At 36.3% G+C, this 12,595-nt stretch overlaps 1 protein-coding gene across 5 annotated transcripts in view; it reads right to left on the bottom strand.

Moving 5' to 3' along the window:
- LOC150083512 (rap guanine nucleotide exchange factor 2-like) overlaps positions 1-12,595 on the bottom strand; it is a 471,197-nt gene that overhangs the window by 157,126 nt on the left and 301,476 nt on the right. For 4 of the 5 annotated variants that reach the window (XM_090378045.1, XM_090378046.1, XM_090378048.1 and 1 more), the window contains one exon: positions 2,775-2,945. In XM_090378045.1, coding sequence (XP_090234171.1) covers positions 2,775-2,945 — 171 coding nt within the window. Of the gene's footprint in view, positions 1-2,774; positions 2,946-9,893; positions 9,946-12,595 lie in introns of those variants that run through there. The other variant, XM_090378049.1, reaches the window with a different exon arrangement.

Raw genomic sequence — 12,595 nt, 5'->3', positions numbered from 1 at the left:
ACATCAAGAAATGGTAGGGTTCCCTCTGTCTCCACCTCTGAGGTGAATTGGATAAATGGGGAGAAGCTGTTAAGCACATTGAGTATTTGATCTTCTCTCCCCTTCTGAATAATGGTGAATATGTCATCGATATATCTTTTCCATTTATGTATGGGAAATTCCAAATCCTTAAAAATCCTCAATTCCAATTCTTCCATAGCCAAATTGGCCACAATGGTGCTAATAGGGAAACCCATGGTTGTGCCATGGACCTGCCTATACATGACGTCTTGAAAGACCATGGTGGTACTAGACAAACAAAATTCCACACCTATATGATGTCAAATATGCTGTGTGCAACTACTGGGACGGAGGTTGCACACAGCGATATCAAGAGTTAAAGACCCCATACTGAAGGAAGCCAGCAGCGGGGTAGTTTATGAAATTAAATGCCCAGATTGTGAGGTATGCTATGTGGGAGAGATGGGGCGGCGACTTAAGGACCGGCTGGGGGAACACATGAATGCAATAAAGACTGCAAATTATGGGAAGTCTGCTGTGGCAGAGCAATTCTGAGAGAAGCAACATCAGATCTCCCCGGAGGATGCTGTTATCACAGATCATGCACAGGGGTTCTGGAACCGTAAATGGCTCGAGAGCTTACGCATTGTGGCAGCCAGTAATACCATTAATAGAGATAAGGGTGTAGGTTTACACCCTCTCTTTGAAACGGTTGTCTTGGGACACGATGAATGGTTTTGGGTAGCGTGCTCCCGAGCCATTTCCGGTTCTGGTGCGCAAACGGGAAATATCAATCACATTCCTGGGAAACCATGTAACGAATGCCGTGGACCTACTATTTAAGGATGTGACATACAGCAAAATGAGTGCTGTTGAAAAAGGAGACTGCCATCTCCGAAAGCTACAGTTGTTACGGTATATTTTAAATGTTTAATATCTGTTTTCAGTCATATTTTAATTGTTTTTATTTATATATTTTAAATTAGTTTTAATTATTTTATTGTAAATACAGTGTTTTTAGTTACAGTATTAAAATATTTTCAAGTACTGGTTGATATGAAGTTTAATTATTTAATATAAGGCACTGGAAAGGTGGGCTAGTATCTCAGCAACTGCAGGCACTGTAGTGAAGGTGTGGTGAGAATGGTCTAAAAAGGGACACACAACCACCTAACATGTCAGGATGGGGAGACTACTACCAGTTGATAGTTGAGGTGGATGGCATGTGCTGTTCAGAACAACAGAGGGCTCACAATCCTTCAATTAACAGCAGATCACCAGGGCACAGAGAGCAATGTTTCAAAGCCAATTATCAAGTGGATGCTCGTGTGAATAAGCCTACAGAGCAGGTGACTTGTTCATGTGCCCATGATGATCAACCATCATCAATAGCTCTGCCTATAAAGTGCAAAGTGTGTTAGTTGTCTTATGGCACCAGGGGTTTCTCCCATCTCCATATTGTGTACTCTGTGTAGCACAGAGCTCTGTGAAGACCAGAGATTTAAAAAGTGTGTGGGGAGTGGACAGATGTGTAGTGTTGTGTACCACTATAGGCAGAGGAAACAATGGTACACAACACTACAGATGTGTAATGTTGTGTACCATTGTTTCCTCTGCCTATAGTGGGCATACAAGCACCATTCCTAGACATTGGATGACTGGAAAAGAGTCACCTGGTCTGATAATTTAAGGTTCTAGCTCTATCATGCCAATGGATGGGTGCATATTTGACAACGAGAAGATGAACTGCAATGAGACTGCCTGATTGGACCAAAACAGGCTAGAAGAGGGGGTATCATGGATGGGGGATGTTTTCATGAACATCACTGGGTCTTCTCATCCCCACCAAACACACCCGCACCAGTAGATTCTGAACTCTTTCAACAAGACAAGTTATGTGTCACAAGCTCCACATTGTGCAGGAATGGTTTAAGAATTATGTCCAAGCATTTCACATGCTCCCGTGGCCACCAAATTTCCCTGACATCAATCCCATTGAACATTTGTGGGATGCAGTGGAACACGGCATTTGCTAGTCCACATCAGTACCTCACTCCATTTCCTAAGTCTGGGGCATCCTTCTATCTAGATGGTCCAGGATACTTTCCAGTCTTCTGAAGTCCATGCCACACTGGGTGCAAGCAGTTACCATGGCGAAAGTAAGCCAATGTTTTGGCTAATGAGTGTATATACATATATATTAATAATATATATATATATATAGTAATAAATAATAAAGAGCAGTTAACAACTTCCATCAAGGAAAAAAATCAGAAACGTTGTTGCCCTTTTTCATTACACAAATTTACCAGAATGTTGATTATTTAATCCAAATATGGATCATTTGAAATTATTACCCAAACCAGTTAAAGGACTGGCAGATCTAATTTCTCAATGGAAATTAGATAAAAATTCAAAACTTACCATCTTAAACTAAAATTATTAAATATCCTAATACTGTCAAGTTTAAAATTTTAAACATTTTCTGGTTGACAAAAACTGCTCATTAAAGGAAGTATACATTCACCCGAAAAAGTTATAATTCCAACATGATTTATAATGAACCAGTTTAATGTGTGCAGTAAAAACTTATTGTAGTACAAGTCATTTTAATATTAATTTTGGTTATTGTGTATAAAATCATATAAATCTTCTCTGAACATAATGGTAGATTAACTTCTTTAATGTTCATTATATATTAACAATGTTAATATCTTGAAATATATTTAATGTAAATTTAAAATAAGTACAAAAAAGAAATAAACAGTTGCTACCTGCAGGTGGGGATGATACTGATCATCGCATCCATCTGAATGTATACGATGTCGAGTGTTTAAACCAACTGACACTTCCTCCTGTTCCAGTGCCAGCAGTTTCTCGAGATTCATAGTAGTGCATGATTGCCGCTGACCAGGTCGCATCAGTTGTACATCAGGGTAGTCTATCTGCAAAAGATTAATGATCCATTATGTTATTTATATCTAGCATCTAGTAGACCTAGTAAAACTTTTTTATTAATTATTATTTTTTATTTTTATTCTGGTGCAGCAAAAGCTTGGGGTTTCCTTGCACTATATGACTAATACTAATGCTAAATCTGATAGGTCTTGTAAAACTTTTAAATAGAAAACTAAATTTATGTCCCTGGTCTGTCTCCCTTTTTTTCTATTATTTGTAAAAAAATATATGCAGGGAGGGAGGGAGGTAGAACTACAGTGTTCTAAGGTGGACCTATGACAGACTTAGTAAGAAGAAAGATGTAATAGCAATAGTATTAGCAGTGGCAAATGACACAAGAGGAAGCAAGCTTATAGTATCGGCTAAAAAAAAACCTACTTGCCTCACCTGTCCATCTCCTCTAATTTGTCTGTTGTTTCCTTAAATTTATTCGAACTAGTCACATTCACAACAGCAGATGAAAATTTATTCAAACTAGCCACTTTGACAACAGCGGATGATTCCGACAATCAATTACACTCTGGCTGAAAACAAATTTTCACACATCTGTCCTACAATCATCCTTTTTCAATTTAAGTTGATAGCTCTGTGTGTGTGTGTGGTCTACAAAGGAGTAACGATGTCATCAGCATTTAGTTCTTAATCTACTTCAAGTTTTAAATAATTCAATGAACTCTCCTCACAGGTGCCTAGTTTCCAAGTGCTGAAAAGGGTACTCTTACTGTAAAAGTCTTTTTATGATTACAGTACCCTTTTGTGTCACAGACTAAACTGGTTGCTCTTCTCTGTACCTGTTCCAAATGATATGCATCTTTCTTAAAATGAGGCTTCCACACCTGTATACATTACTCAAATGTTGCTTAACCATTGCCTTTTATATAGGATAATCACCTCCATGTCTCTACTGACAAAATGCATGTATATCAGTGAGAGAACCCCATGAGCTGTAATAGATGTTTGTGTTTGAAGTTATCTGAGCAGTGCAAACTGCTCAGATAACTTTATGTTGGACAACAGAAATACACATGCCTCTAAGTTACCAACTAAAGGAGAAGTTGTTTTTCTTTGTTAATTATGACTCACTATTTGAACAACAGGGTCCTTTGCTGGTGGAAGGATGAATTAGTAAGTTTTTTATTTTCTTCTTCTTTTTTTTTTTTGTTGAGACGATAATAATCAGGATATAATATATATTCATGAAAATGAATTAAATAAAAATACTTGAAATCAAAGTAATTCACCTGTAAAATATTTATAATCGATTTATGCATCTATTTTTGTGGATTTTCTCTTTTGCTCCTCAGTGATTGCAAATTTAAAAATATGACAGTTTTACCAATTAATTGTCTATTATATTTTTACTTAAATTATTCATTTTATTCTAATCTAAACAAAGTTGTCAATTATCTTAATTTTAACTTTAATCTTAAATCTAATCTAATACAAAAAGCTGTCAAAAGTATTTAATGGTTAATACTAAGGAAAACTACTTGATATTTCACTCTCACAAAAACACCAAACTGATCATTATTTTTTGTGATGATTATAACAACTATGATAGTGTAATATAATAGCAATATCACAAGTAAAGAGCATACCTTAGTATTAATTTTATTAAAATATCTTTATTTAGCAGTATGGCATTAAGGGAAAGTTGCTGTTATAAATAAAATGATGGTTGAGTGGAAGAAGACAGAGGGTAGTAATCAATGGACACTGCTTGTTGTGGACTAATGTTATTAGTGAAGTTCCCCAGGGTTTGCTGTTGGGGCTATTGTTACATTCTATATTTATCAATGATATTGATGAAGGTATAACAGGCTGATGGGCTGAGAGGTGGCAATTTAAGTTTAACATTGACAAATGCAAAGTACTACATATGGGCAGCAGTAACCCCAGAGTAACGTACCAACTGTGCTTTTTCATTCTCCACTACACTCAGGGTGCTGGAGAATGAAAAAGACCTAGGGGTAATTGTGCAGTCTGATATGAAGTTTTCAGTGCAGTGCAGAAAGGCTGCCAGAGCAGCCCATGGGGTCTTGTCAATGGTATACAGGAACTTTGCTAGCAGGGATAAGGATGCGATTATCCCTTTGTATAAGGCGATGGTCAGGCCACACCTTGAGTACTGCATGCAGGTCTGAAGGCCTCATTTTAGGTAGGATGTAGAGCTGTTGGAACGAGTATAGGAGTATAGAGAAGGGCAACAAGATTGGTGAGGGGAGCAATGGGGTGCTCTTACCAAGAAAGGCTGAAGTTCTGCAAATTGCAGCTACTGGAGACTAGGCACCTGCGAGGTGATCTGATTGAGGTGTTTAAGGCTTTGAATGGTTTGAGCAAACTCAGTGCTGATGAGATTCTTCCTCTTGCTCAGATTGCTCACTGGAGGGGGTATAAATTGAAATTGAGGAGACAGTTGCAGAATAGATGTATGGAAATTTGCCTTTCGCCTGTGAGTGATTGATTGCTGGAACAAACTTCCATCTGCTGTTGTGGAAGTTGATAGCCTAAATACATTCAAGAAAGAACTGGACAAACTTTTGGAGAGAACGGATAAGTGAATGGGAAGTGGTTTTTTTTTTTTTTTTTTTGGCTGATGCTTGCTTTCTTGCATCATATGCCAATACCAATGCTAATACTAATCTCTGGCAACTTTGCTTTGATTAGGAAAACTTATATTTTCCTAATCAAATAAAAATAAATAAAACAAAATTAAAAGTAATAATTTACCTAAAAATATGACAAAGATAATTAACAGGTAAACCAGCTTATTTTTAAATTTTTAATCACTGAATAAGTGGAAAAGAAAACATGCACAAAATGTATGACTGTTAAACTCTTATTAGTAATAAATAAATTCTAAACTTTTACACAAGTGAAGTGCTTTCATTTCAAGTATTCTGATCAAAATAACATGTGCAACATGTCATTTAAACATTATATTACAGTTGTATTATCACATTTAACTGACAGCAAACGTAATGCTGGGCCATGCCTGTAGTGGGTGAGGCAGACAAAAAGTTGGAAGGGGTATAACAGATAAGTGATTTAATCATAGAGTTTGTGTGATATAATCAGTTTGGGGGAACATTTCTTTTCTATCAAGTACAGGTAACCCTTCAATAACACAGTAGTTAGGTTCCTATAAACCCTTGTATTGTGCAAAACCGTGTTATACAGGACTAAGAACCAATACAAAAAGGGGGTAAGTTCCAAAAGCTAGCAAAAATACATTTTTTATAACTAATGGAAACTTAATTTTTATTAAATATAGTAATAACTCAACAAACGTCTTACAAACTGTGATAGTATGTCAGTTAATCAATTTAACTAAACAGTTAATGAACATACATTAACCGACATAATATGTCGGTTAATGTATGTTCATTTAATTGTCTGCCTCTTCATTTCTGCTGAGCACAAACAAACGAGAATGTTTTCTCTGTTGCAGAATATCTTTACCTTCTGAACTTTCTTCTGCAACCTTTAGATTTTGTGTATCTTCTGCTCTCATTAAAATATCAGTATTCTGTGATTGTTTGCTTTTGCTTGACAGATATTTGTAGATTGCATGGTATGGAGCCAAGCATTTTTGAAGCTCCCTTTTGAACTTTGTGTTCCTTCCACTTGAAGAATCTGCAATAAAAAAAAAATAAGATTCTAATTGCTCGGCTAAGTTTATGCCTTCCCATATGCTTTTTAGTGCAAAATTTGTAACTTCAGAATTTTCATCTGTGCTATCATCCTTTGAATTGATTTGGTTTATCTCTGATGCCATTTCCACCAAATCTGCTTTGCCAGCCTCTTTTCTACCAGTAATTCTTGAATGTCTTCAGTAGTCTTATCATAAAAACCTTCCCCTCCTACCAAATTAGCAAATTCTACTATTGCACCGATTCTGTTTTCTGCCGGTTTGACCATATTTCATGAATGAACCGACTCTGGCGATACATTTTTCCAACATGCATGTGTTAATGGTTTTACTTCTTTGAGTGATAAAGCCGATACAGTCCACAATTGAAAAATGCTTCGATGCCTCCATCACTTCAATAGATGCGGAATCAATTTTTTTCAAAATTCATTGTAACGATTTTCTGATGTAATGAGTTTTAAAAGGTAGATATAATGCCTTTATCTGGTGGCTGAATTAAAGAAGCTGTATTAGGTGGTAGGAACATTATTTCAACATTTTGGATGATTTAAATCTTTTGGATAGCCTGGTGCATTATCCGATAGTAATAAAACTTTGAAATCTACATTTTTCAGCTTTAAATAGTTTTCTACAACTGGTACAAAACAATTTAGAAACCATCTTTTAAATAAATCAGCAGTTACCAAATTATGCCTAATTTCCTTAGGCATAATTTAGGGCTGGAATTAATTCACAACAAAGAAATTATTCCAACACGGTTCTTAAGAACAAAGTTTAGTTATACATACCCGGAAAAAGTTATAAACAATCAAATAAAACCAAAATAACCTCACAAAAACCTTAAAAGTCACAAACTGCACACTTCAAAGTCACAAATTTTTATGGTCTCAAAACAAGCACGTTCAATAGCACAGTACCTAACACAGGGATTCCCCAATATTTTTTTTTGCATAATGACTAGCAAGTCAACAGAAAGGATTCACAAAAAAAAAAAAAAAAAAAAAATAATTGAAACATTGAAAAATATTACATCCAACATGATAGCAGGGTTTCCCCCAGACAAAAGCTCAAAAATACCATGTTATGCATGGTTTGCCGCAATTCTCTAACTGTGTTAGTGCGAAACTGTGTTATATAAGTACCATGTTGTGCGAGGATTGCCATAATTTATCAATCGTGTTAGAGCAAAACCGTATTTTAGAAGTACCACATTATACAGGGGGTTGATCTAATGATCTATATGTATTACAGAAGGGACATTCCAAAATATTCCCAAAAATAAATCTCCTGGGTATATAAAAATTAAAGCATACCAATGTCAAATTCTGTTCACTAATAATTAAAAAAAGGTTCATACCTACAACAATTACATTTTACATTTTTACAGCAAGAATGATGAGGGATCTATTATTATTATTTATTTTTTTAATACAAAAGGCATCACTCACTTAACATTCAATCCAGAAATTTGAAGTATGACCTACAGAGTTGAATAATGAAGTGCTTGGTCATCTGAGACAGGAAAAAAGACTGCACTCAACAGGACTGAATTTTACCGTATGACAATGTGCCTGATGACAGGTCCATTTTGGTTAAATAGTACTTCACTAAACATGGAATAAGAGCATAAGAGTACTTGGCTTACTCAATGGATCCTGTGCTATATGATTTTTTTTTTTTCTTTTTTCAAGAATAAAACAATTGTTAAAAGGCTTTGTCAGATAGCTTCTCTGAGGGAAACAGAAGTGAACATAGCACTTTTCACACAGTATACTCATTGAAAGGTTGTTATTTCAAAAAAGTGTAAGCTATTGTGCCAAAAATTATGGAACAAAATTATTTTCTGGACTATTTCCAACAAAAATTTTACAATCAAATTGTTATTTAAAGATGCTATTTTGAAGTAAACGTTGTTTAAATGTATGCACAATCACTATTTTCAGTGAAAAATTAATTCTGGTTGAATTTTGAATGTAATTCGCTGTAAACACAATGCCCTTTGAAGCATATACAAAAAAAGTAACTTCATGGACTCTTTAAGTAAAATGTTCAGCTATGTTGCAATTTGTTGGACTTCTAGGCATCGATCCTCTTGGATAAGTGCACCATACAACTAATGGGTCTCCCTCATTGGCATGGTCCATCATTAGGATTAACACATCTGGAATGGAATGCTGAATTCCAGAAATTCCAATAGTGTGTTATTCTTATTTTTATATATTTTTGTTACATTTGTAAAATTCCTTATATCATACAAAATTATCAATGCTTACCACCATGCATTTTCCAATGGCAAAAGGTTTTACATTATATTAGTACATGTGTAAAATGTTTGGAATTAAAAATAAGCTACAAGTGAAACCATATAGACTTGTGGCTGAGCAAAACAATGCACTGTTTTCATTCAGAAAATTTCAGTTATATCATGTTAATACTATTAACATTATAAAAGTCCATTGTAAAACTTTTAAAATAGATGCCTAGGAAAGCTACGTAACTTAAGGCCTAATGCTGAAAGTCTCCTGTTAAGTGCAGGTACTTATGAAGTTGGTGAATGAGGCATGCAGTCAGTGGTGAAGACTAAACAGCTAGCATTTTAGAGAAAGGAGTTTTTTTTTGGGGAGGGGATATATGTCATTACAGTGACTTTCATAACATATATCCCCCCCCCCCCAAAAAAAATTCCACCATTATGATATTCAAATAGTTTCATCACTACTCAGTTCCTGACTCAAATGTACAATGGTATGGCTTGAAATTCTTATTGCTATTTATTTTTATTTTTTTGAAAAACAAAATTAAATACTTAAGTTTCCTGCATGCACATGCAGGTATTTTAAAATATTATTAATAAAATGAAACAATTATTGAACAAGCTATTATATTTTATTCTCAAAATTTGTTTTTAATTAACAAAAATTATAACCATAAATTATCATTTTAATCCAAAAATTGTAATTCTAATAGCTTTAACTCTTAGCGATTAATTAGTCCGTTATTTTCAAGTTAAGCCATTACGATAGCGCTACTACCATTATGTTCACTACTGCTAGGACGGCTACAAATTTTATGACTATATTCTGAATTACGTTTATAACCGACTTAATACTGTGAAGAGATTCGGAATGTTCAAGTGATTAGCGTGTTCTGGTTATGCCAATATTATCCACCCACTATCGGCGATTTTATCGATGGCTCATGGCTTTGAACGTCTCGTTTGGCGAGAAAAATTTAACTTAAATGACCTTTAAAAATGCGTTAAAACTAACTGAAATCCTATTACCTGATATTATCCTCACGTAATTTCCCAAACGCATTTCTCAATTGGCGTAGCAATTCTCTGTGGCTTTCACAATGATACCATCATCCTCACAACCGCTGCTATTCCAACTCCTTACTAATTCCTGCCAGCGCAAAGGCAGACCCAGATGGTGCCGACCGAGTGTTGTCATAGCAACCGACAACAACTGGATGACTCAGACCCATTGAAGAAATCGATACGGTTTGTAAGCAAATCCCTCACTCTCTTGCTCTGTCTGTCTCTTCCCTCTCTCAATCCCATTGGTCTTACTAAACGGGAATTTTTTAACCGTTCAATCACCTCTTAGATGAGAGGGAAATTGCTTTAGACGAGGCGCGAAAGTTATTAAACGTAATACGAAATGTATATTGAAGACGAAATGCAATCTGAACGACTACTTTAAATGTGCATTTTATAACCAAACAACGCGAGTGTTCAATTTTTATCAACTTTTGAAACGTCAGAAATTGTAAGCATTTCAATTAATCACGTCTTAACTCTCTCCACAGAACTGCGGTCTAACTTACTAAGCTCTTAATAACCAAATAATGTCAGAACAGTGATAGGGAACAAACATAATTTACATATTTTCTCTCTCTCTCTCTCTCTCTCTCTCATGATAACTCTGCAAAATTGCATATATCAATGGCTTATCACCATATGAGAATGGGGAAGGGAGGGTGGAATGAATGTAATCCATGCTGATATGCAGAGTTAGAAACGCAACATATTTCGGTAACTAACGATCTGTGCTTGTTTTCAAAAGAAGTCAGAATAAAGAAATGGCTACCGGTATGGAAAAATGTCAATAGTAAAAACCAAATTACATTTCCTAGCTGTGCTTCTGGATTAGGGATGGAAGGGACGTATCGTAAAAAGAAACTTTTTACTTAAACTCCAGAATGGCTAGTAGGCACTTCTAGATACAGCAGTGGACAAAATTAATATAACAACCCCAAATGAACAGGTTAGCTTTATTATCAAGTATGTAAAACGAAAATGGGCACGGAGATACCAAATACCGATAAGTGTATAAACAAATAATAGAAAAATCCGACTGCGAAATAATTGTTCTTACTTCGCAGTAGACCTCTTGCTTTATTTAAGAGATATTTTATATCAACAAATGCAAGCTCAGCAATAATTTTATCTCATCTAAGGATTCTGTATTAATACGGACAGAAATTACAACCGACGGCATCCCTAAAAGAAGGCACTGCTAAATAGAAAATTAGCACCAATAATACCTCCTCTTAGCGTCTTTTCGTCTGTTGTTGTTGTTTTGGTTTTTAGGAGCATTAGCAACTAAGGCCCTATTGCTCCGGGATATGCGGTGGTCATTCCCTGACCTTTCCGCATCTTCCGTGTTTGGTGGTAACGGGCTCGAATCCCGATCTAATCAAGAAGCATGTGATACGCACTACTGTTCCTTCCCACCTGGCTACGGAGGCGCCCCTTTTCGTCTGTACTTCTTCAATCAGTAAGCCTCTATGATCCATCGACACATAAAGAGGACTAGATTGATTGATTGTGATACCACCATATTCCTTGACCCAATGCTGGAAGGAAGGAAGGTACACTGGTTTGCAAAACTTAAGGACCAACACTATTTCTACAGGTTACAACCACAAAATCTTTACTTAAGATACGCTTTACTGATAATAGTAGATTCAGTCTCAGCAACGATTCTGGAAGTCAGCTAATCTGGCGAGAGGTTGGCACACGGTATCACCCAGCAAACATCACTGAAAGGATCGATATGGCGGTCGAGGTGTTCTCGTCTGGGGAGGCATTGTCTTGAATGGACGTACATAACTCCAGATACTGGAACGCGGTACTGTAACAGGTGTACGCTACTGTACTGAGGTAATCCTTCCCCATGTGCGTCTGTTCCGAGGTACCATTGGCCCCGAATTCCTGTTTATGGATGATAGCGTCACACCCCATCGCATTGCAGCTGTTGATATGCTTTGGAAAGTGAGGACATTGTTCGTATGGATTGGCCTGCCTGTTTCCACCGATCTAAATCCCATCGAACACATATGGGACGCTCTGGGGAGGGGAGACGCCTAGCAGCACGTCCACACCCACTAGAAAATGTTCACCAGCTGAAGATGGCGCTGACAGAAGACTGGACGATGTTACCACAAGAACTTATCAACAACATTGTTCTAAGTATGGACAGGCGGTGCAAAGCCTGCATCGACATTAGGGGTGGCCATATCTCCTACTGAGGACCACCTCTTCTCTTTGTTCCATCTTTGGCAGTGATGCATCTGTATCATGGCAGCCAGTGCTATGTTGCCATTTTTGAATAAAGTCCGTCTGTACCGTTTTGTTTCCGTTGTTTGCTTCATCATTTCTGTACCTCACGAGGTTCCTTTGGTATACTATTCCCATATCCAGGCCACTCCTATGAGAAGCTACAGGTGAAAACCTGACTGGTCCATAAATTTTGCACACCAGTGTATTAGGTTCCTCTTTAGGTCAAACGCAGTCTGGCTGCAGGCGCAATTAAAGCTCATCAAGAAAAATAAATAATTAAATAAAAAAAAGTATGTGTTGGTTACCAATATGCCTCCACCTGAAACGTTGGCAATACCAATGTTTTATTTTATTATTTATTTAATTTTTTTCTGCTTAATCTGCCATTTAGATATGGCCTCATAGAAATTTATTGTCCA

This window comes from Mastigoproctus giganteus, chromosome 7 (genome assembly GCF_048544385.1).
Source record: "Mastigoproctus giganteus isolate SK-2022 chromosome 7, ASM4854438v1, whole genome shotgun sequence".
Lineage (NCBI taxonomy): Eukaryota > Metazoa > Arthropoda > Arachnida > Uropygi > Thelyphonidae > Mastigoproctus > Mastigoproctus giganteus.
The sequence above is the reverse complement of the archived record's forward strand: the minus strand, read 5'-3'. Positions and strand labels throughout refer to the sequence as shown.